The sequence below is a fragment of the Mus caroli genome, unplaced genomic scaffold, assembly GCF_978045245.1.
Source record: "Mus caroli unplaced genomic scaffold, Mus_caroli_1 scaffold_3, whole genome shotgun sequence".
In the NCBI taxonomy this organism is placed as follows: domain Eukaryota; kingdom Metazoa; phylum Chordata; class Mammalia; order Rodentia; family Muridae; genus Mus; species Mus caroli.
Window position 1 is genome coordinate 75,603,326 of NW_028227258.1, and position 25,754 is coordinate 75,629,079.

General features: G+C 37.4%; 1 protein-coding gene across 4 annotated transcripts in view; it reads right to left on the reverse strand.

Annotated features, from left to right (window-relative positions):
- The window catches only part of Lrba (LPS responsive beige-like anchor protein), a 576,347-nt gene that overhangs the window by 366,677 nt on the left and 183,916 nt on the right, over positions 1-25,754 (reverse strand). For all 4 annotated transcript variants that reach the window (XM_029475138.2, XM_021158805.3, XM_085835789.1 and 1 more), the window contains exon 36: positions 5,262-5,370. In XM_029475138.2, the coding sequence (XP_029330998.1) occupies positions 5,262-5,370 (109 nt within the window). The remainder of the gene's footprint in view (positions 1-5,261; positions 5,371-25,754) is intronic.

A 25,754-nucleotide genomic window follows, 5' to 3' on the forward strand; every position in this document is an offset into this window, starting at 1 on the left:
GAGGTTAAAGATGTTTGTCACCAAGTCTGATGGCATGAATTCAATCGCTAGAACCTGCACAGTGAAGAGGAAAACACCCAATGGTTGTCCTCTGATACTTACATATTACATATGCACCATGATAATGTGACCCTCACACACTCAGACACACAAAATAAATTAATTTATCATAAGAAGGAAACTAGGAAAGGGGATAGCATTTGAAATGTAAATGAAGAAAATAATTTTAAAAATTAAAAAAAAAAAGAAAAAAGAAAAACATCCACTCAGAGATGCTATGCTTCCTGTATTAAATCATTCCCTTGTCAATGTCAAAAAAAAAAAAAAAAAAAAAAAAGGCATCATGACAAGTAGTAACTTTTAACAATGTCTAGACAAATTAAAAGGCAAATGCTGCATTGGCTTGCTTCCACAAATGTCATCATATCACATGCTTACAGAGAAAATATTCTCTTGTTATTGATAAGAAAATACATATTTAAAACTAAAACTTAGCCCAAATTTCGGAGAATAAAAGGGGGTTAGGCTGACCTTTATCTCCTTTTTTCAGCCTCTGATGGATAAAGCCAAACAAAACACAGAGTCAAACTTGCTTCTTCTGACCAAATAATAATTTCCCAGGATAATTGCAAAGTATTACATACAGCTGAATTAGTACATAGCACTGTACCTCAAGCTATTTCCTAAAGTTCAGAGCCAAAGCATTGCATCTCTATTGAAAAAAACCTCCCATCCTGCCTTTTCCTATGTATGATAGGTGACCAGAGGAAGGTGTTAGTAAAAGCAAAGATGCCTGACTCACCAGCGCCTTCCTAGCTGCACCATGTAGCTGACATGTGGAAACCACTACCCTAGGGATGAAAGAACTCCCAAGGAGATGAAAGTGTGCAGGTAACTAATGCAAGCCACAGACAAGACCCTGTCTGCCCACGGAAGCTCAGAAGAGTATGAACTACAACGAAGGGGATGAAGAAGAGTCATGCTGAAAGAACAGAAATATTGTCTGTCAAAATCCGAAATAAAGTTTCTTTCCCACTGATTTAATGATTTAAATCAGATGAAAACTTTTATAGTCACATAGGGAACTTTCAACAGTTCAGACATTTCCTGTACTCTTAAATCACTTTCATATGATTTCCCACACACAAATCAATTATAAGAACTTGCAATATTAAAACAAGGAAGAAATAATCATTTTTTTTACTAAATTCAAATGTCAAACTAAGATGTGGAAGTCAGCCACATAAGAGTCATGTGCTCATAAACAGAACAAATATTACTTATTATTTTATAAATACCAATGAAGCAACTACTAAACACAAAATCTATTCCATAATCTTAAATCTGATAGAATTCCCTAAGAATGGGTCATGTTATCAATTAACAAACTTTTTTTATTGGTTATTTTATTTATTTACATTTCAAATGTTATCCCACTTCCCAATTTCCCCTCCACAAACTCCCATCCCCTTCCCCCAGCCCCTGCTTCTATGAGGGTGCTTTCTCACCCACCCACCCACTCCCACCTCATCCCCTACTCTGGGTCATCAAGCCTCCACAGGACCAAGGGGCTCCCCTTCCACTGATGGGAGATAAGGCAATCCTCTACTACATATCCAGCTGGAGCCATGGGTCCACCCATGTGTACTCTTCGGTTGCTGGTTTAGTCCCTGGGAGCTCTGGGGGATCTGGTGGTTGATATTGTTGTTCTTCCTATGGGGTTGCAAACCCCTTCAGTTCCTTCAGTCATTCCCCTAACTCCTCCATTGGGGTGTCTGCACTCAGTCCAATGGTTGGCTGACTGCATCCACATCTGTATTGGTCAGGCTCTGGCATTATTTTGCATGGGCTAATAAGCTGATCAAAACAACAGGCAACAAACGATTAGAAGGTACTGGGCAGTAGTGGGGCACGCCTTTGATCCCAGCACTTGGGAGGCAGAGGCAAGTGGATTTCTAAGTTCGAGGCCAGCCTGGTCTACAGAGTGAGATCCAGGACAGCCAGGGCTAAATATCCAGAGAAACCATATCTCAAAAAACTGAAAAAAAAAAAAAAGATTAGAAGCTGAATGAAAAGCATATTCCAATGAAGATGCTATCACTTCGCCTCCTGTTACAATGTCAGTAAATTATAAGGACTATACACATATACAGACTGTATTGCACTGTAGTAGATCTGTAAACCAACACCTAAACACAATACAAAGACTGAAGTGGCAAATCAGATTTGAAGTTTTTAATTAAATTGCTTAAAGTATGCAATCAACAACACAACACAAATCCATTGGTCAGATCAGAATCTCAATTAAGAACATAAAATATTAATTAGCTTACAGTATCCAAAAAAAAAATCCATAAGTAAAGATTACGTGTTGGCTTTTGTGTTGCTTTTTTTTTTTTTTTACAAAGAATGTTCCCACAAAACATCTAAAGACATACATAGCTAAATGATCATAGTTTATCCCAAAGAACTACATTACCTAGGAAAAGTATTTTCTGCAGTAATGAAGAAGGGAATACATGATCTCCGTTGAAAACAAGTGCAAGCTCTGTGTTATCAACACTTTCTAGAAAAGTTGTAATAAAAATCAGTCCTCATTTAAATATAATTCACTTATGTTTTCCAAATAAAGTAAAATAGAAAATTAGATGTAAGATTTATTCATTCTATTGAAAATTGTTAATGCCTATTATAGTAAGATTCATTAATATACTGGCAATTATCCAAAATTACATGGCTTCAAAATATTATAGTTTTATTGTTCTTACATCTACAAAGAGACAATCCAGGAGTCTGGAATCTTCTATCTTTAATAACCTAGTCAGATTGCCTAAGAGGAAAAAATAATCTTCAACCCCTTATAAATTACTATAAAATGTCATTTTGGATATTTACTTATCTGACATAAGATCCATACTTAAATTGACATATAAGATTAATATTTTATATTATTATTTAATATAGAATAGGGAAATAAACCATTCTCACTATATAGCTGACAAACCCAGGCTATAAAATAGTACTCTGAAAGAATTAAAAATATGTGGGTGTCTCACATTTTACGCATGAGGAAACACAATGAACGGAAAAGGCCAACAAGTTTTCAGCACCTGAAAATGCTAATTTAATTACTGAAAAGAAATCATGCAGAGAAGCTCACTGCAAAACATAATTTACAAAGCATAGAGGAAGTTATATAAAAGTATGAAGAAAATTTTAGTACCTAGTATAGTTATAAACCCAGACTTCTAGAACGCATGGATAATATTTGATCAGAAAAAGCCTGCATAAAAATAGTGGCTGTCCAATAACACCATATTTAAAAATATATTTAAGCAAACAAACAAGATGTGTTAATATTCTAATATGTTGAAATGTACATGCAAAGTTGAAACATAAAAATATTAATATTCATCTTTAAATTGTCATTAAACATAAATACAATATAGTATGTTTGGCTAAATAAATATGCTCTAGGTCCTGTTAGAAAATGTAGCTGGAGTTAGAGGTATGGGTCAATAGGCAAAGACCTGAGATTGGATTTAAAGGACCCACTTAAAGCTTTGTGCAGCAATATATAATAGCTCTATTGCACCAACACTTCTGGAAGTGGGGAAAGAGGCAGCAGAGCAGATCCCCAGAACTCATTCTGCAAGCAGCTTGGTTGAATTGAGCAGCTCCAGGGCTCAATGAGAGACTCTTGCTTCAAAGCTAGGATAGAATGCAATCAAGGAAGACACCGACATCGACATCTGAGCCTTATGAAAAATGGACACGCAAGGGTAGATATACCCACAATACATACACACAGAGTTAGTGAAGTATTTCTAATATAAGTATTTCACTTAAAAGGAATTATGAGTTTATTAATTCAAGCAAATAAATTTACCACACAATATGTAGATCTGCTGAAGTTAATAAGAAGTGAGTTCTAGAGCATAATAAATGAAATTCAAAGCAGTATTGTTTAAAAGAACATCATGAACCTCTTACTGAAACAAATTTTAACTTAAATTGGCTCTGAAAAATAAAATCATTAAGGGATAATTTTTATTACATCTGGATTACAGATGTATATAATTTATGCAAACTGAAACTGCAGAAACAACAAATTTTTAGTAAAACTTAGTATTGAAATGTATACTTTCATACATATACCCTATTTATAAGATAATGTCCAATGTTGAACATGACATAATTTTTAATACACTTCCTGTCTACAGCTTCAAAAACTCTTTAAAACAAAGTTGAAATGTGTACCTACTGATGATCTATGACTTTAATGGAACATCAATACAAAAGGGAAAGATTTCACTGAAATCAAAAAAAGCAAAGAACTAAAGGGATGCACTCCTCAGACATTATTGATAATAGGTAAAACATATCAGCCTCTTTACTATTACAGGCTCTGTAACCAAATATACAACAGAATCTCTGTAAGAAAAAAGTAGTTAGTAGTTAGTAATTAGTAGCAAAAAGTTCAGAAAGTTACTAAAAGCCAAACTCTGGATAACCTTTAAACTATACCCACTGCTCTGCTGTGATGGTTTTCATCTTTTATAAAGAAAAAGAAAAGCATTTGAGCTTATCTATCTTTACATAATAGAAAGTAGCAGTTAGATGTCTTTTAAATATCTTCAATTAAATATCTTTAATTTTTAAATACTTTTAAATATCTTCAATTTTTAACAAATGTTCTCGTCAATTTTTTTTATTTCGTCCATTTTAGTCATTTAGAGAGCCATGACACCAGTCATTCCCTTTCTGAAGTCACGTTTGTTGCAGATGTCCAGGAGGAACTACTAAATTAAGCATTGGTTACAGGATGAGTCAGACAAAACATGGTCCCTCATGGGCCACAGAATGAGAGATGCAGGTATAGCAGGAAGACTCAACAGGCAACAGCCCGGGCTGCCAAGTCGAAAACTGAAAACTCTCAAAACCATCAAACACATACAACCACAACAAGAAACTTGCCAAAGAGGACTACGTCCTTTACTAATTCTCTTTATTTGAAACCACCAGATTACAGCCCCATTCCATTATCAAAAGCAGGTCAACAATACACCAAAGATGCAGTCATCAAATGTCAGGGTGAACTGGTGCTGAACCAGGACAGCTTTCCCAGAATCCTCCTTGATTCTCATAAACTAGATTTTGAAGACTAACAGCATGCTTCTTTAGATTATACTACCATTCTGCTTAAGCAGATAATTACCATCTAAACAGAGTATGTAAACAAACACATAGCAGTATCTTACCTCAAATTCTGCATGTCTGTGAACATCCTCTGCTCTCTGCCTGCTCAGGATAAATTCGGCTTCATTTGCTACTCTTACTAAATGATCCTTCATTGTTTGGCTAAGTAACCTGTAAGAGATGAATATTGTCAAATAAATATATGTATACATCTAATAACAAATGGCTACTTGGGGTTCAATGGTAGTATATTTTGTTCTTTTGAAGAGAAAGGAATATTTAATCCCTTGTTCTTGCTTCACACACAGTGAGGTATCAATATTATTTCACTTCAACAAGTGAAAGAAAGCAGCACCTCTGGTAACAGAGGATTTACTGGCCAACCAACTAAAGCAATTAATAATTCAACGTTAAAGCTGAAGTGGTGAGCGGTAGTGGAAGGGCACCACTGTTTGGGTAAATATCCCCAGAGGGGCATGTGCTGATGACTTTTGTCTTAGTCCAGGACAGTCCTGGAAGGTATGAACTCTTAAGAGTGTGGACCTAGTAGACATCAGGACAACAGGAGTGTCTTTAATTGGATACTGAGATTTTAGACTTTACTCTCTCATAATTCCCACAGCACGCAGCACCCTGATAGGAACAGTTTCTTCTCCATGAACTTCCACCATGATATACTGTCTAGCCACTGGCAAAACCAAACCAAACCAAACCAACAAAAAAACGCCTGGGCCAAGTGAAACAAATAGGTGAGCTGAGCTGTATGAACTGATGAGATTGGGTATTTGTGTCACATCATCCAACACTAACATGGAAGGCAGCCAGGATTTAAGGAGGCAAAGACCCTCATTCACCATGACACTTCTCACTAAGGCGTATGTATTCACAAGACAGACTGCCGACGCTAAACAAACCTGTCCATAACCTCACAGAACAAAGAAGACCAAGTTAGACAATCCAACAAGACAGACGTATGCAGAACCCCAGAATTTTTACCAGGTTTCCAAGCGTAAATTCAAAAATTCAGAAACTACAGCCTAGAATCAAACAACTGAAAAGTATCTCAAGAAAACATTACAGAGACAAAGGAGTATCATCAGGCTCTTCATTTGTATTTTCGTTCCAAAATGAAAATACAACTTTCTATGTTACTATTTTGTTATACCTACAAGATGAATACTTTAATTAGATAAGTTATACAAAAGAAAAATCCCACGTATAAATTAAAGACATTACAAAGAATAAAAGTAAGCAAAACTATCAGGATGGACAAAATAATGCCAATTATGAAAAGCTTCCAAAGAATATATGCTAGGAAGGGCGAAGTCTCTCTAAGATTCGATACAGCCTGGAGTAAGTTCAGTCAAGAAGTTAATATCATCAGCCTCTGCACCACTGTTTATCAGGGAAACAAAGCTGCAGTATTCTATAAAAACCGCCTGCGATAGTTAATATTGTCAAATTGGCAAGATCTAGAATCACTGGGCAATTGTTTAGATAAGGTTAATGGATGTGGGAGACCCACACTCTCAATATGAGTGAGCTGTGCTACTCCATGGGCACTGGAGTCCTAGACAGACTAAATGGGGAGAGCAAGCTGACGCAAGCATTTATAGCACTCTGCTTTTTGAATGTGAATACACTGCGACCAAAAGCCTCGCTCTCTGGCCTCCATGCCTCCCCAGACATGACTGACTGACTCTCAGTCTGTAAAACAAACCCTTCCTTTAATTGCTTTGATCAGGTGTTCATCACAGTAATTAACAGGGTAGCTGTATAAAAACAAATTCACTAACAACTTGCCAAGTTTTGCCAAAGATATGAAGAAGCAGATTCTTTTTTTTACAGGTGTACTGGATACATACAGCATTATCAGAAGCTTGCATGAGATTAATCATAGGCTGAAGATAACTATAAGCAGTTTAAGTCTTGTTCCACAAATATTTTAACAAGTAATTACAAATATGTCCCAAAATCCAACAAAGAGATATTATTAATTAGAAATTATAGAACTGCAAAAAGTAAAGGTAAAATAACTTGAGTGGCCTCACCCAGGGTGAAGGATACAGAGAAATGATCAGTGCACTTGAGGAAACTTGAGTATATTTCATCTAATGTGACCAGAGAGGCTATGAAATTTAAAAAATCATAGCAACTTATGTATGAATAAGAAAAATCTTGACTTTCTAATTTTGAGTGTCAGAATGAAATAAGAGTCAAAGTGAGACTAATGTTTTAGTTTCTTGTTGTTATTGCTGCCGCTGCTATGATAAAACTCCATGGCCAATAAAACTTATATAAAAAAAAAGAGTTCATTTAAGGTTTATTGATCTACAAAGTGTCAAAGATAGTATGGCAGCAGATAGCTAGAACAGGGAGCTGAGAAATCTCACGTTTAATGACAAGCAGGAAGCATATGGAAGTTGGGTGAGGTTATGCAATCTCAAAGCCTGCCTCCAGGGATGTTCCTTCTACAGCAAAGCTGCATCACCTTCCTAAACAGTGGCACCAACTGGCAACAAAGTGTTCACAAATCTACGTCTATGAATTCTCATTCAAACTACCACAGTTCACTCTCTGACCCTGAATTTAAAACAAGAAAAAATACGTATTTCCAACATACAATGCCACTGAATACACATTGTCATTAAAGGGGGGTTAAAAAAAAGGGGGGAGATTGTGGAGAAAAACTGGACCAAAGTAATACTAAAGCCCTGTGTGTCAAACTCCAAAGCCTGTAGCTTCATGTCAAGACTCGAATTTCAAAGGGATCTACCTCTCTAGCTTTGATGCCTACAATCTACATCTCTCTCTCTTTTTTCTTATTTTTTATTGGACATTTTCTTCATTTACATTTCAAATGCTATCCCAAAAGTCCCCTATACCATCCCCCTGGCCCTGCTCCCCTAACCACCCACTCCCACTACTTGGCCCTGGCGTTCCCCTGTACTGAGGTTTATAAAGTTTGCAAGACCAAGGGTCCTCTCTTCCCAATGATGGCCAATTAGGCCATCTTTTGCTACATATGCAGCTAGAGTCACAAGCTCTGGGGGTACTGGTTAGTTCACATTGGTGTTCCACCTATAGGGTTGCAGACCCCTTCAGCTCTTGGGTACTTTCTCTAGCTCCTATGTTGGGGGCCCTGTGTTCCATCCTACAGATGACTGTGAGCATCCACTTCTGTATTTGCCAGGCACTGGCAAAGCCTCACAGGAGACAGCTATATCAGGGTCCTTTCAGCAAAATCTTGCTGGCATATGCAATAGTGTCTGCGTTTGGTGGCTGATTAGGGGATGGTCCCCCAGGTGGGGCAGTCTCTGGATAGTCCATCCTTTCGTCTTAGCTGTAAACTTTGTCTCTGAAACTCCTTCCCAGGATATTTTATTCTTTATTCTAGGGAGGAATGAAGTATCCAAGAGTTGGTCTTCCTTCTTGATTTTCTTGTGTTTTGGAAGTTGTATCTTGGGTATTCTAGGTTTCTGGGCCAATATTCACTTATCAGTGAATGCATATCAAGTGACTTCTTTTGTGATTGGGTTATCTCACTCAGGATGATATCCTCCAGATACATCCATTTGCCCAAGAATTTCATAAATTCATGGTTTTTAATAGATGAGTAGGACTCCATTGTGTAAATATACCACATTTTCTGTATCCACTCCTCTGTTGAGGGACATCTGGGTTCTTTTCAGCTTCTGGCTATTATAAATAGGGCTGCTATGAACATAGTGGAGCATGTGTCCTTATTACCAATTGGAACATCAGGAGAGGTACTGCTGGATCTACCGGTAGTACTATGTCCAGTTTTCTGAGAATCCTCCAGACTGATTTCCAGAGTGGTTGTACAAGCTTGCAATCCCACCAGCAATGGAGGAGTGAGACCACAGATTCTTATAATCACAAAATATGTGACAATGCAAATCAAATTCCTAATAGCAATTTTTATTACAGCAAAACATTAGCAACTACCCAAATCTCCATAAAAATTAAATTAGTCTTTAAATGGCTGAATAGCCGTATGATGAAACACAAGTAGTAACAAAAAGATACCTAACAACATGCAAAACAAAATAATTTCACAATATTGAGCAAAACCCCATAAATTAATACAATTCAAACAAATAACCTTGTATAAGTATTTAAAACTATGATATTAAAGTCAAGAAGCAAAGGTCAGCTTTACTTAAGACCTGGACTAAGAAGACAAATGGTCCACACATTTTAATAAACCTAGTTTTTATAGTGTACTAGTTGTTGACAAGATATTTGACAGTACTTTAAAAGGCAGGTAGAAAAAAAATGTTAAGCCAATAGAAGATTTAGTCAGTTATAATGAGAGTAAAGTCTTGATTTTAGAACACTGTGAGGTAGAATAAATTAAATCTAGACATGACAGAGGAAATATTGATAAAGCATGTTGATTGTAGGTCTGGAGGAAGGTGGTATAGAAAAGGAAGGACGCTTGAATAACTTTGAGGTTACTTGACTTGGGAATGGGACAATGGTGTAATCAATTCAATTACTGTTTGAGTGCTGCAAGGCAATATATTGACAACATATTTGTGATGTGGTTGCAGGTCTCCACAGGGAAACTAAGAAGCAGAGAACAGTATTTGATGTCTGCACTCTTAAAGCCCCGCTTTCTCAGTCTCACACTTCTAGGAAGCCATTCATTCACTAGCAGGGTCAAAAGTTACATGGCGGATGGTTTATAATATATAAATGGGTAACATTTAAAAGCATTTTCAAAACACACTGATAATATCACTTCAAAATTGTAGAGAAGATTTTTTTCCAATTTTTTATTAGATATTTTCTTCATTTACATTTCAAATGCTATCCTAAAAGACCCCTATAGCCTGCCCCCTCCCTGCTCCCCTCCCCACCCTCTCCCACTTCTTGGCCCTGGTGTTCCCCTGTACTGGAGCATATAAAGATTGCAAGACCAAGGGGCCTCTCTTCCCAATGATGGCCAACTAGGCCATCTTCTGATACATATGCAGCTACAGACACGAGCTCTGGGGGTACTGGTTATTTCATATAGGAGAAGTTTTTTTTTTTTATTAGGTATTTATTTCATTGACATTTCCAATGCTATCCCAAAAGTCCCCCACACGCTGCCCCACCCACTCCCCCACTCCCACCCACTCCCACTTCTTGGCCCTGGCGTTCCCCTGTACTGAGGCAGATAAAGTTTGCACGACCAATGGGCTTCTCTTTCCACTGATGGCCGACTAGGCCATCTTCTGATTCATATGCAGCTAGAGACACGAGCTCCGGGGGGTACTGGTTAGTTCATATTGTTGTTCCACCTATAGGGTTGCAGATCCCCCCATCTCCTTGGGTACTTTCTCTAGCTCCTAAATTGGGGGCCCTGTGATCCATCCAATAGCTGACTGTGAGCATCCACTTCTGTGTTTGCTAGGCCCCAGCATAGTCTCACAAGAGACAGCTATATCTGGGTCCTTTCAGCAAAATCTTGCTAGTGTATGCAATGGTGTCAGCGTTTGGAACCTGATTATGGGATGGATCCCCGGATATGGCAGTCTCTAGATGGTCCATTCTTTCGTCACAGCCCCAAACTTTGTCTCTGTATCTCCTTCCATGTTCCCAATTCTAAGAAGGAGCAAAGTGTCCACACTTTGGTCTTTATTCTTCTTGAGTTTCATGTGTTTAGCAAATTGTATCTTATATCTTGGGTATTCTAAGTTTCTGGGCTACTATCCACTTATCAGTGAGTACATATTGTGTGAGTTCTTTTGTGATTGTGTTACCTCACTCAGGATGATGCCCTCCAGGTCCATCCATTTGCCTAGGAATTTCATAAATTCATTCTTTTTAATAGCTGAGTAGTACTCCATTGTGTAAATGTACCACATTTTCTGTATCCATTCTTCTGTTGAGGAACATCTGGGTTCTTTCCAGCTTCTGGCTATTATAAATAAGGCTGCTGTGAACATAGTGGAGCATGTGTCCTTATTAAAAGTTGGGATATCTTCTGGGTATAGGTCCAGGAGAGGTATTGTTGGATCTTCTGGTAGTACTATGTCCAATTTTCTGAGGAACCACCAGACTGATTTCCAGAGTGGTTGTACAAGCTTTCAATCCCACCAGCAAGTGATTGGAGGAGTGTTCCTCTTTCTCCACATCCTCACCAGCATCTGCTGTCACCTGAAGTTTTGATCTTAGCCATTCTGACTGGTGTGAGATGGAATCTCAGGGTTGTTTTGATTTGCATTTCTCTGATTATTAAGGATGTTGAACATTTTTTCAGGTGCTTCTCAGCCATTCAGTATTCCTCAGGTGAGAATTCTTTGTTTAGCTCTGAGCCCCATTTTTTAATGGGGTTATTTAGCCAGAGATAGTTTGAGGCTGTAGGTCAGAATCTTCCACATCTGCTGTCACATTATACAAAGTACAGATAGGATTCATAAAAAAGAGTATAATGTCATATAAAAGTGAAAAGCATTTATTTTTAAGACTTCTATTTTTGTTTCTTTTCATTATTGCTTGTACAACCTCAGTGAATATATACCTCTGTCTCTAGCCTAGGTGTGTGCAAGTGCTCTTTGTTAAGGACCAAATAATAATGTAGGGTTTGTAGAAAATATAGCTTCTGCTACAGCTGTTCAGCTCAATATAATCCTACGAATTGGAAACAATCACAGGTGATACTTAAACAAGTGATCTTGTTAAACTTTATTAACAAAATAATCAGTGGGCCAGATTTGGCCACAGGCTGTAATTTGTTGACCTCATATTAGATAACAAGCAATTTGATATATTTTCTTTCATATTTTTCTCAGACCAATATTGTATATTTTATCATGGACTTTTTTTGTTATACAAAATCAGATGCACCTCTGCTACTACAGTGCATATTTGGCTCATTAGTTTTTTTAATTTTTATTTTATAAAGATTTTAATGGGGAACTTATATCTGTTTTCTTTATTCTAGGATCATGTTCATCTGATATGTTATAAGAAGTATAGTAATTCCTTTGGATCTAGTCTGTGTATAATTCATCTATTTTGCCACAAACATTGCTCAGAAGTGAAGCATATTCCATTTAGAATCTGAATTGAAAGTTACATTGTGCATTGCTGGATCTTACATTTGTAGAGGAGAACTCTCTACTATGCTGGTCCTGTCCTTTTGTAGACAAAGGTGCAGAAGATCACCATGTAACAGTCATATTCCAGGAACCTACCATCTAATAAACACTCGCTCACTATATTTCTCTCTTCTCTATTAAGGTGTTGATCTTTCTGTTTCTATACTTTAAAATCAGATGTTGAGAGCCTGGAGAGGTGGCTCAATGGTTAAAAAGGACTTGCTGTTATCGAGAGGACCTGGGTTCAATTCCTAGCAACCACATAGTGGCTCACAATGATCTGGACCTTCAGTCCCAGAAGACCTGACACTCTCTTTTGGGCTTGACAGCATGTCATTCACATGGGACACACCAAAAACAAACAAACACCACACATTCAGGCAGAATGGTCATACACATTTTAAAAAATCAGATGTTTTATTCACACTACCATGATGTCACACATCCACTTGCAAGGTAGAAACAGGAGGATCAAGAATTCAAGATCAGTCTTGGCTACACAGTGAGGTCAAGGTCAGACCCAGATACGTGATGTTAGAAAAAGAAAAAGAAAAAGAAAGAAACTGAAATCAGTTTCTTCATAACTCTTTTTTGTCCAGCCCATACCATATTACCATCCTACAAGTCTTCCTGTTTTTAATTCTTGTAACTTTATCCTGTCTTGCTTACTTAAGTTATCTGAATTCTTGTTTCCTTATACATTATTTACCTTTATGCCTCTGGCAATACAGATTTTCACATAGCTACATTCTTGGTATCTGACACACAGAAACCATCCCATAAAAAGATACCCAGGGAATGACAGAAACAAATGCTACAAACCATTTTCTATCTCTTTCCTTTTTGCCCCCATTCTTTACACCTAAACCTGAAACACTGAAAAAACTGACTTCAAGCCTCTGCATCTCTATGGAATCTTTTGTAATTCCGTCTCAAAGATCTTTATATCAACTATGTCTAATGTTACAGTATCTATGACATATATATCGTTTCATATGCTACCTTATACAACTCTTTCTAGTATTCTTTGTATAACAATCTATTTTCCAACTAACAAAGAATATACTTTTCAATTAATCTTTTTAAGTCAACCATACCATCAAAAAAAGTACAATTCAGGAGAGCTGTGCCTTGGAATACTTAATAAGCATTTAATGCTCTTACTGATAAATGGAGCCGACGAACTCTACTCATCAACTTAGAAACTATATTTAAGTCAGAATCTTGCAAGGTCCTGAACAGAAATGTGATTTGTCCTTTCATTAGAGCAAATATTAAAATGACTTTACAACATAAATTAACACACATTTTTTCCTAAAAGGCCATTTCCTCTCATGTAAAAGCGTATCTTTCTAAATATACCAATTATGCAATTTTAGCAAGTATAATTTATATAATAATTGTGTAATTCTTCTTGCAAATGAAGAGTTAAAGGCAAATGAGGCCAAAGTCTTAATTATAATAAGCAGTTTCAAAATGTTGGGTTTACTATAAAGTAGATTAATCTGTGAATGCAGAGCACAAAATGACTCACATATTTTAATATTAAGAAGAAACTCTATGTATAATTTATACCTACAGTGCAAAGAGGAAGGGGAAAAAAACACTACTTGTGTCAACCTTAGGAAACATACAGCCCTATCAAGTGAACAACTACAAAAGATTCACGCTAGAGGCTCAATAAATAACAGTAATGATGACAGCTATCTCCCATAACTACATTACGAGCCATTGTCCACATCTGATTATTCTAGTCTAGACCTAGGGTAAGCACACACACACATTTCTACCAAGTTTTCCAATATTACTGCTCTGTTTCTTCAGCTTTCTATAACCTCCATTAGCAGCTATTCTCAAATTTCACTCCCACACAGAAACACTGAAGTCACTACGCCCATAAGCCCTAACAACTAAGAAAGTAGAAGTAAATTCCTTACTTTAATTATGATTCCAACACTGTAATAACTTTAGAATTGATTACAGAGAAATATCACACACCAGTAAGGGGGTATTGATTCTAAATGGTAATGCTAAATAAAGCTAATCTTAAAGACTTCTAAGACCATGGCCACTACAAAATAATGTAACATTTGTTATTAGGAAATAATTGAAAAATAATCTCCTAACTCTCCAGGGACCAGCCTTCCTTTCATCTCTTTCTTACAACCCTCCTTTACCTACTCTTTGTTCCTATCCCTCCCTCCCATTCTCCCTCAATCCTTCCCTCCCTCTTTCACAGAATCTTTAATTTAACATCATAGCATCCTTAAAATGGATACCTATCTACTCACAAGTTAATAAACAACTTTTGAGTATAATACATAATGGCCCAAGCATCACAGAATAGACAATATGGAGCCTGAGAGAAAAGGATGCTGTAAAGTTCTGAACTGAGAAGGCATAGGCAGGAAGTTGTATCAACTTGGAGGCAGCCTCCACAGGGACTCCCAGGCTGACCAGGGCTTTGTAGTAAAACCCTGTCTTTTTTTTTTTAGGTTTGAAATTCAGTGGAATTTTGTGCATTCTGATTCATGATAGTATGTTTATTCAGAACTATTACTTTAAATCAATACAAATAAGACAACCTTCAAAAAATCATCACAGAAAAACAATTTGAATACAAAAACAACTGCAAAATTTATTTTTTGAAGTGTGTTGTGTTACCTATACAATGCTAAATGAGCTAAAAAGTTAAATGTGAAAAATAATCTGAACATCTGATTTTAATTTAAAAAGTACTTAGAGAATTGAGAAACATACTCTTATTCTAATTAAAGAAAGTACTTAATTACTGTTTTTGATAAAATATTAAACCTTTACAAAATAAATAAGTACCTTAAAAAGAAACAGCACAAATGGACTCATCAGCTACCCTCACAAATTTCAACACCAACTGGTCCACAGGAGTAAACAGAAATGAGAGGGTTTCTCTTCAACAAATAGACCCAAAACAGGATAACATCAAAACAATTTATTTTGGTATATAATTGAAGCTGCCTTATTACACACTGTAGTAATGAGGCTTACTACTGTTATTGCTAAGTTAGGGAGGAAAGGATTTATTTGGCTTACACTTCCACATCATAGCCCATCACTCAAGAAAACCAGGGCAGGAAGTAAAGCAGGGCTGGATCCTGGAGACAGGCGCTGATGCAGAGGAAATGGAGGGGTGCTGCTTATTGCCTTGCTCACCATAACTTGCTCATAGGACCCAGAACCACTGCCCAAGTGTGCCATCACCCACAATGGGCAGGGCCCTACTCCATCAGTCACTAACTTTAAAAATGCCCTACAGACTTGCCTACAGCTGCATCTTATGGAGGCATTTTTTAAATTAAGAACCCCTCCTCTCAGATGACTGTAGCTTTTGTCATCCAGCACATGCATATTAAAATTTAAGCCAGAAAGCATCCTTATTTAAATTCAAATGTTCTCTTCCATTAATATGGGAAGAACACGCTGTAGCTACACTGCTTCCTTGAGGGCAATAAATATTTTTGTCATTTTACTGTAGTGTAACCCAGATTAAAAACATCAACAGTAAAAGCCAAAGGGGTCACAATAAAATGATTGTGTTCTGGCTTCTTCCTCATCCTTCCTATTCCTTCTTCACTTTCCCTTTATCCATCCTTCTAATGGATATCTCCACAGAGGTTTGTAAGTCATCGATACTATTCAGAGAAGTATAGGGAAATGCTGGACTTGCTAACAGAATGCTCAGACAGCAGAAGTACAGTATTAAGCAGTTGAATTTTGAAGAGACAGGCAAATGTATTAGCAGCAGAGACATCTTGTCTCTTATGAAGGTTATTTTCATATCTAGGTATAAGTACAGTTACTACTATAATGAGTAGATATTGGCTGTCCCTCAGCAGAAATTAATAGCTGTGACTAACACTACATGGAATAATCTGTTCTGTGTTCTCAAGTGTGGGAGAAAGACAAAAGAACCAGAAAATGTACTGGGTCTCCTCCATGTCAGGAGAGTTGTGCTTGTCCTGGCCCTGTGCACTGCAAAGCTGGCTCATTTGCCAGAGCAGATTCCAGATGCGTCATTTCCATTACCCAAAAGAATGGTCCACAGATGTGTAAAGTATTTGCCTCATGCAAAGTTTGACAAGCTAAAGTCCCTACTGTATGGCCTCAGAGACATTGCAAGCTGTTTTCTCATCCTTTATGAATGTTAATTGTGTCAACAAAATCCTTATGTGATGTCTCTGTAGCCCACAGCATCCTCTCATATATTTAATGCTCTGCTCACCTTCCAACACCACCACTTTTTGGATGTCACTGAGATTAGAAAATTGGGATCATCTACTAGTATCTAGACTGGCCCACCCAAAGCTGATGATCTTTGTCTTTACCTAATGGTAAATTGTGTGCACACACGTGTATACACACACACATACACACACACACACACACACACACACACACAGACATACAGAGGAGGGTAGGAGAGAGGAAACTGATGCTGGATGGGTGGATGGATGGATGGATGGACATATGGACAGATGGATATATGGACAGATGGATAAAGTCAGATGGATTGACATAGGTTTTCTGTTTGTTTGTTTGTTTGTTTGTTTACAGTCCAGATTTTATTACCCTCCTGGTCTGCCCCTACAACTGTTCCACATCCCATACCTCCTCTCCACCACCTTGTCTCCATGAGGATGTCTCCACCCATCACCCCCACCCTGCCAGACCTCTAAACTCCCTGTGGCCTCCAGTCTCTTGAGAGTTAGATGCTTCTTCTCTGACTGAACCCAGACCCGGCAGTAACATATATGATTTTAAAAAGAACTGAATCACTGATGGAGACAATTTCTCAAAATTATTAATTATTTTTAGTAAATAAAACCAAATTTGATCAGAATAGTTTATATTACTATGGTATTTTACAAATTACCAAATTCAGGATGGGAACTAAATAGTTAGAATGTTTGAAAAATATTGCATCTTTAAAGTAATACAATCTATTTTTTCTTTGATTTTTTACCATCAATTTTAAAACAATGATTCAGCAAAAGGAATTCTGTTTTTTATTGTAATGTATAAATGAAGTAGAAACAAGAGAAAAACACTAAAAAAAAAAAAAGACCAGTAACACAAATAACATAAAACTTACAAATTTTCTGACAATTTTGTCTATGTCAATTTGCAAAAAAATAAAATTAAATTAAAAAATTAATTTGTACTGTTTTCATTATTCACACTGTATGGGCAAATAAGCAACAATTCTAGCACAAGGTATGAGGACTCTGAGCTATTATTAGACAGGCTGCAGAAGCCGGGGAATAACACAGACTATTGCTATTAATCCTGGTTACCCACCAGAAGCACCCAATATGAGGTGACTCTGAGCTATTAGACAGGCCGCAGAAGCCCCCAGCATGATACAGATTATTGCTATTACTCCTGGTTATCCAACTGAACTTGATGGAAAGACTCTATTGCTGAAGATTGTACACACTTTGGTCATAGGTCCCAGTTAGACTTAAAAGCTTTCTACTTGCAGACTAGCTTGCAGAGTGCTCACCAGAAAGATGGTATAAAGGCTGCTAGGGGAGAAAATTTATTAACAGCCTTCCCCAGCTATGAGTCTTGCATGCTACATTACTGACCTGCCAAGCACAATATACTCAATGATATAGTAGTGGCATGGATTGACAGAATTAACAATTGGTTTCTGGTTGGATTTGAGGCCTGCTCCATAGGAGCCTAGTATTATAAACCTGGTCAGCAGCCCTTGGCTTGATAGGTCATAGACCTATGAAAGAACCTACTATGACTATTTTACGAAATAAGCATGTTGTTAAATTCCCTTCACAACACTCATGTTTCAACTCATAAATTCACACTGCTCTTAGCCTTCTTCTGGAAAGCTTTCTGCTGTACAACAACAGTTAATGCAGAGAGTTATGGCTGGTCAACGTGCTAAAAATATTAAACAGTGGAGTGTTCTATCTAAACAGGGTATCTACATCACCTCCTCCAAGACTCAAGAACATGACAAAAGAAATGGAAAGAATATAAGAGCCAGAGGATGGGAAATGTGGCATACAACAATAGCTTCTGCATATGACATGATCACTGCACTCATGAACTTACCACCTTGTGTTTATTTGCACAAGACCTACATAAGACTGGGCCTGTCACCATTTCGTCAGGATGAGGAAAGGGCTCATAATACCCCCAATACTATTGACAATTAATGGTTGCAAGAGAGGGAGGTGTCACTTTCTTCAGTGATAGTGGGTTTACAGAGGGGAAACCAGGAAGGGGGATGGCATTTGAAATGTAAATAAATAAAATAATCAATAAAAAATAAGAATGCTTTCAAAAACTTTACATTTCTATCAAACACCACAAAACATTAAAAACCAACACTATTATGTAAAGTTAACAATGCACTTGCTTATAAAATATGAAAACTTTACTCTTTTGACTGAAATTTGATATTAAAGTTTTTCTGTCTCTTGGTAAAAAAAAAATCATTTAAAACATAGTTATTATGTCTGTAACTGCTATTTCCAATTTCCACTCTAAAATAAGTTTGCTTAAAATAAAAAGCTACTTACATGAACAATGATAGTAATTGAACTAAAAATCATAAAAAATATTAAGTGTTATTTAAATACACAAGGGAAACATTTCTCCCAAATAACACCTACATCTGACCTAAGTAATTGATTTGCCAAGAATACCCATCAAGTCTGATAAACTGTACTCTGCTGTCTATAAAGGTCCTCATGTTACTTACACTACTAAAACATTCATCAAAGGTCACATTTATAGCAGCTACTCAATTGATAAGGACAAAGGTCAGATCTACATAGCAAGATGAAAACATTTGGCCCTGGTAGTTAAAGAAAAAATCTTTATTACTATACTTGTTTCCACTGGGATGCAAGGTAATATGGAACTTTCAAACTACTTCACAGACACATCCAACCTACATAGACTCACCTAACTTCAAAGTACCAAATCATATAAAAGGAAAAATCCAATCGGTTTCTTTAGAAACATGCCTCCAAATTGTTCCTTTAAATACACTCTATACTGATGAATATCTTTTAAATGAAGAAAATAGAAAAACAAAGTCTATGGCAAGGCTCTCTAGATGTCCCCATCAACACCACTACGACAGGAACAACAGCTTTACCACACGATGGCTGGTTATGAAAAGTTATCCCATACAAGACTAAAATCAGATCAGTGTTTCTTTAAGCTATTATCAGAGAAGTTTTCTCTTACAGAGATGCAAACTAATACAGAGACCTACACCTGGAAAAAGGGCATTATCCCAAAGGACACTTCATCCTACTACAGGATCACCTGATTAACCATGTTCATTGCTGTTCTACTCATAATTGCCCAAAATTAGAATATCTGATTGGGTGGGGTTGGGTTGCGGGTGGGGTCATCCTCTTGGAGACCAGGGGTCGTGCAATGGAGAGGGAGGAGTTGTGGGATGTGGAACAGCCGAAGGGTGGGTGGACCAGGAAGGGGATAAAGTCTAAAATAAAAAAAAAAAGTCTCTAGCCAAAACTTCAGCCAAAATTGTGATAAAACCTGCATGGTACTGGTACAATGACAGACAGATAGATCAATGGAATAGAATTGAAGACCCAGAAATGAAGCCACACACCTATGGTCTCTTGATCTTTGACAAGGGAGCTAAAACCATCCAGTGGAAAAAAGACAGCATTTTCAACAAATGGTGCTGGCACAACTGGCGGTTATCATGTAGAAGAATGCAAATTGATCCATTCTTATCTCCTTGTAAAAAGCCCAAATCTAAGTGGATCAAGGAACTCCACATAAAACCAGAGACTCTGTAACTTATAGAGGAGAAAGTGGGGAAAAGCCTCAAAGATATGGGCACAGGGGAAAAATTCCTGAACAGAACAGCAATGGCTTGTGCTGTAAGATCGAGAATCAACAAATGGGACCTCATAAAATTGCAAAGCTTCTATAAGGCAAAAGACACTGTCAATAAGACAAAAAGGCCACCAACAGATTGGGAAAAGATCTTTACCAATCCTAAATCTGATAGGGGACTAATATCCAATATATACAAAGAACTCAAGAAGCTGGACTCCAGAAAATCAAATAACCCCATTAAAAAATGGGGTACAGCGCTAAAACAAAGAATTCTTACCTGAGGAATACTGAATGGCTGAGAAACACCTGAAAAAATGTTCAACATCCTTAATCATCAGGGAAATGCAAATCAAAACAACCCAAAGATTCCACCTCACATGAGTCAGAATGGCTAAGATCAAAAATTCAGGTGATAGCAGATGTTGGTGAGAATGTGGAGAAAGAGGAACACTCCTCCATTGCTGGTGGGATTGCAAGCTGGTACAACCACTCTGGAAATCGGTCTGGTGGTTCCTCAGAAAACTGGACATAGTACTACCACTAGATCCAGCAATACCTCTCCTGGGCATATACCCACAAGATGTTCCAACTGGTAATAAAGACACATGCTCCACTATATTCATAGCAGCCTTATTTATAATAGCCAGAAGCTGGAAAGAACCCAGATGTCCCTCAACAGAAGAATGGATACAGAAAATGTGGTACATTTACACAATGGAGTACTACTCAGCTATTAAAAAGAATGAATTTATGAAATTCTTGGGCAAATGGATGTATCTGGAGGATATCATCCTGAGTGAGGTAATCCAATCACAAAAGAACACACATGATATGCACTCACTGATAAGTGGATATTAGCCCAGAAATTTAGAATACCCAAGATACAATTTTCAAAACACATGAAAATCAAGAAGGAAGACCAAAGTGTGGATACTCAGTTCCTTCTTAGAATGGGGAATGAAATACACATGGATATTTTGTTCAGAGACAAAGTTCAGAGCAGAACCTGAAGGAATGACCATCCAGAGACTGCCCCACTTGGGGATCCACCGCATAAACCACCACCAAACCCAGATACTACGCAGATACCAACAAGAGCCTACTGACAGGAGCCTGATCTAGCTGTCTCCTGCAAGGCTCTGCCAGTGCCTAGCAAATACAGAACTGGATGCTCACAGTCATCCATTGGACGGAGCACAAGGTCCCCAGTGAAGGAGCCAGAAAAATACCCAGGGAGCTGAAGAGGTTTGAAACCTCATAGAGGGAACATCAATATGAATTAACCAGAACCCTCAGAGCTCCTTGGAACTATACCACCAATCAAAGAAAACACGTGGTGGAACTTGCGGATCTAGCTATATGTGTAGCAGAGGATGGCCTAGGTAATCAATGGGAGGAGAGGCCCTTGGTTCTGTGAAAGCTCTAGGCCCCAGTATAGGGGAATGTCAGGACCAAGAATGGGAGTGGGTGGGTTGGGGAGCAGGGGAAAGGGGCGGGGGATAGAGGATTTTCAGTGGGGAAACTAGGAAAAGGGATAACATTTGAAATGTTAATACAGAAAATATCTAAGAAAAGAAGAAAAAAAAACATAACTCTGTATGAAAGCTCAAAAAAAAAATAAAGCTTCAGCCAAGATGAAACAATAAATATTTTTGGTTTGGGGGCATGGGGGGGGGGAGACAGAGAGAGAGACAGAGAGACAGAGAGACAGAGAGACAGAGAGACAGAGAGACAGAGAGAGAGAAAGAAAGGAGGAGGAGGAGGAGGAGCAGGAGGAAGAAGAGGAGGAGGAGGAGGAGACGACTAAAGGACAAGCCAGATTTTGAAGAAAATGACCTTAAAAATGACACAAGCACAGAAAGACTTAAAAGAATGAACATATCTACTGAACACCTGAATGGAGAAAGTGTTCATTGCATACAGCACAGATCAGGACTTCCATCAACAAAGAAAAATTAGAAAAAGATACACAAAAATTATGAATAAAATCAACAAAAGTTTGTATAGAAACTTCTGGAGAAAGTAAAATTGATTCAATATCTATAATGGGTGAGAACAAAGATGAAATAACATGGAAAGATACCATGATGAAGAATGTAAGTCATATCTACAGGCATATTAAAAGGTGAACAAAAACCTTGATCTTTCAGGTGTTTGAGCTCTTCACACTGTCATCTGGTCTTCCATCTATCAGCAATTCACCTCATGCTGGTACTCCGCCCAATCTCTATACTACTTTCTACAGCTTATAGCTCACTCATTCTAGAGACCCCATGAAAAGCCTCTAGGTTTTAATCCCTTTAGCTAGATTAATATCCTCTCTCCACAATGACCACACTAATAATAAACCTACAATCAATGGTTATAACTATTCTGTATAAGAAATTGACTCTCTTTTCATGTCTCTTATTTCACAAAGTTTAGGCCTTCAGAATTCAACTCCTGTTCTACTTTATACATACTTTCCAGCCTCTGCATTTACATACAGTGCCTTCCCATGTATTTCGGGAGAGACCATTCAAACTACATAATAAGCCATTCCTTTTATTTGTATACAAATTCTGACTTACTAACTTACTCATACATATTACTCCAGAAATTCACCGCGTTTTGAAATTATCAATTTCCCAATTCTAAATGTTCCTTCCCACTACCAGAGAACTATGTTCTCTCCCCCGTTTAAAAACCAAATGAAAAAAAAATTTTTAACTCTATTGCATCACCAAAAGGCTGTTTGTGTGTGTCTTTTTATGTTTGTGTTTGTGTGTGTGTAGCCATTATATATCATTGCTTTACTTTGTTACAAAACATCTCTGAAGAATAGTTTAGTCATTGTCTCTAATTCCCTTTCCATTTCCATATTGTCTTGAATCAGATTTTAAAGAGAGTTCCTGAAACTATGCTCTCCAAAACAACTAAATCATAACAACTTTCATGTTACTACAGCCAGTGGTCAACTCTCATTCATCATCCTGCTACCTTAATAAATTCACTCAGTTTGGAGACAGTAAATATTATCTATATGTGTAAAACACCTATATGGCATCTCTAGTCTGGAGACACAACTAGTCACCACATACTTGAAAGCCTATTAACAAAGTCAGCATTATTTCCATAACTGAATCCCTCTTGCTAACAAGTCCTGCATCCATAAGCCTACTGCATGCATTTGATAGAAAAGCCATGGTTTTAGTGACACAGTGTGGGAACCTGGATTAAATCTTGTAATCCTTTAGTTCTCTATGTTTCCCTAGTAATTCACATCTATCCCATTATAAATCCTATCTGCTCTATCTTTAAAATCTATCCATGCGTCTACCAGCTATTTACCTCCTCCTGTTGGACTCTAGTGTAAGTGACCATCATTCTGAGTTAAGATCACTACTCAGGCCTACATGGGCTTTGAGTCTCTAATTTCTATTTGCATTTGCCATGATGATCTTTTTAAGATATCAGAGACAGTCTTTCTTCCCTATTCAATATCCCTCAAAAATGGCAACTTACAGATAATTTCTCAGGTTCCCAATAAGCCTTGTCTGTATTATCAACTGACATTCCTTCTTGTGCTTTTCTTCATTTGATCACAATTTTTGCTATGTTGGCTTTGTTCTTCAGATATAGGAAGAATGTTCCCACTTATACAGTAACGTTTTTCCTGGCTGAGAATAATTGTATGCATATTCCTGTGGCACGTCTCATGCATATGACCAAATACTACCTCAGCAATAAGTCCTAATAAAACCACAATATTTTAAACTGTAAACCAAACATGCATCCTTTCTTCAAAAATCTCCATAAAACAGCATCTCATCCACTCTCTATTTTCTTTTCCCATAGTGCTTACTATTCATGTATTGCACAACTTATTTTGTTCATAGTTCATCATCATCTATCACTGCCTCTTAGAATGTAAGCTCCACAAAAAGGTAGGTAATTACCTGCTTACTTCTATATGCTCAAAGCTAAGAACAATTTAATATAGATTATAATAAATACTCAATCAATTAATAAATGAGGAAACTGGGGGTGAAATATGTAAAAGTTCTTGGTAATACCCAATATCATAAATAGTCACATATCAACCAAAATATCCATATTTGCCATTTTCTAATGTTTTTATGATAAAGAATACTGTCCCTTGAAAATATATCTCAATTCTTAAGTTCTCTGCTTAAATTTTACCTGATTTTTCCATGCTAAGTTAGTACACAGATGAGGTCAGCCACGCACTATAAATAAGCATCCCTGGAACATTACTTTGATTAGGATATCATTCTGGAAAACCATCAACGTTTTAATCTATACTTTAAGTCTTCCAGTCCATTAATGCAGGCTCAGTCATCACAAATAGACACAAAGTAACCTACTCATCATTCTTGTTTCCTCAATTTGTTTTACCTTATAAATCATTCATTCTCTTATTGAAAATAGATGTTTTTCATACAATATACTCTGATCACAGTTTCCTTTCCCCATGTCTCTGAGAATCCCCCAAACTCCTCTCCCATGGGACTCTACACCCTTTTCTTCCTCCTCTTAAAAAACAAACAGGCATCTAGAAAATAACAATAAAATAAAACAAAAACAAACCAGAATGACAACAAACAAGCAGAAGGAAAAGAACCCTCACAAAATGCATGACATACACAACACATAGACAGAGATACTTATGCAGAGGAGTCTCCTAAAATCCCAAACCAGAAGCCATAACATATAAAGACATGTGAGGTGAAAACAAAACAAAACAAAACCGCCCTGTCAAAACCTCATGAGAGAAAGAATATTCAAACATGCCACTGAGTTTGTCTTGTGCTGGCCATCTACTGCTGGCCATGAGGCCTGGCCTTAAGAGTTGTTTGCATCCCCAGTGAAGCTCTGTGGAGAACTCATTTTTGCTTTGTAAGCATTTGTCGATTAGACACAGCTTCAGGGTTAGAGCTTGTGTCTACTTCTCCTCTCAGTGTTGGGAACCCATCTGATTTAGAAGTTAGCACACCCTGTGCACACTGCCACAGTCTCTGAGTTCATGTGTGTTGGTTTCGCTGTGGGATTCCTCTATCCCCTCTGCCTCCGACATCGTTCTACCTCCTCTTCAACAGGACCCCATGAATCCTGTGGCGAGGAACTTGATAGAGATATCCCAAATAACACCGCGTGTCCCAAGGTCTAATACTCTCTACACACTGCCCAGCTGTGAGTATCTTTATTTGCTTTGATCTATTGTAAGAGAAAGGTTATATGATGGCTGGGCAAAAACTGATCTATGAGTATAACAGAATGTTGTTAGGAGACATTTTCAGCAGCATTCCTTTAGCAGAACAGAAATATTTGGTTATCATCTAGGTCCCTGAGATATCTGGTCTCTGGTTCTTGGCCACCAATCTTGGAGTCCATCTTAGAGAGTAGGGCTTAAATCCAATCAGATATCGATCAGTTATTCCTATGAGATGTGTGCCAATGTTGCACTACCACATCTTGTATAGGTGGAGTGGTGTTTACTTTTCTCCTTTGACAAAGTGAAGAGCAGTTTAAGGTACCATTAACACTAGC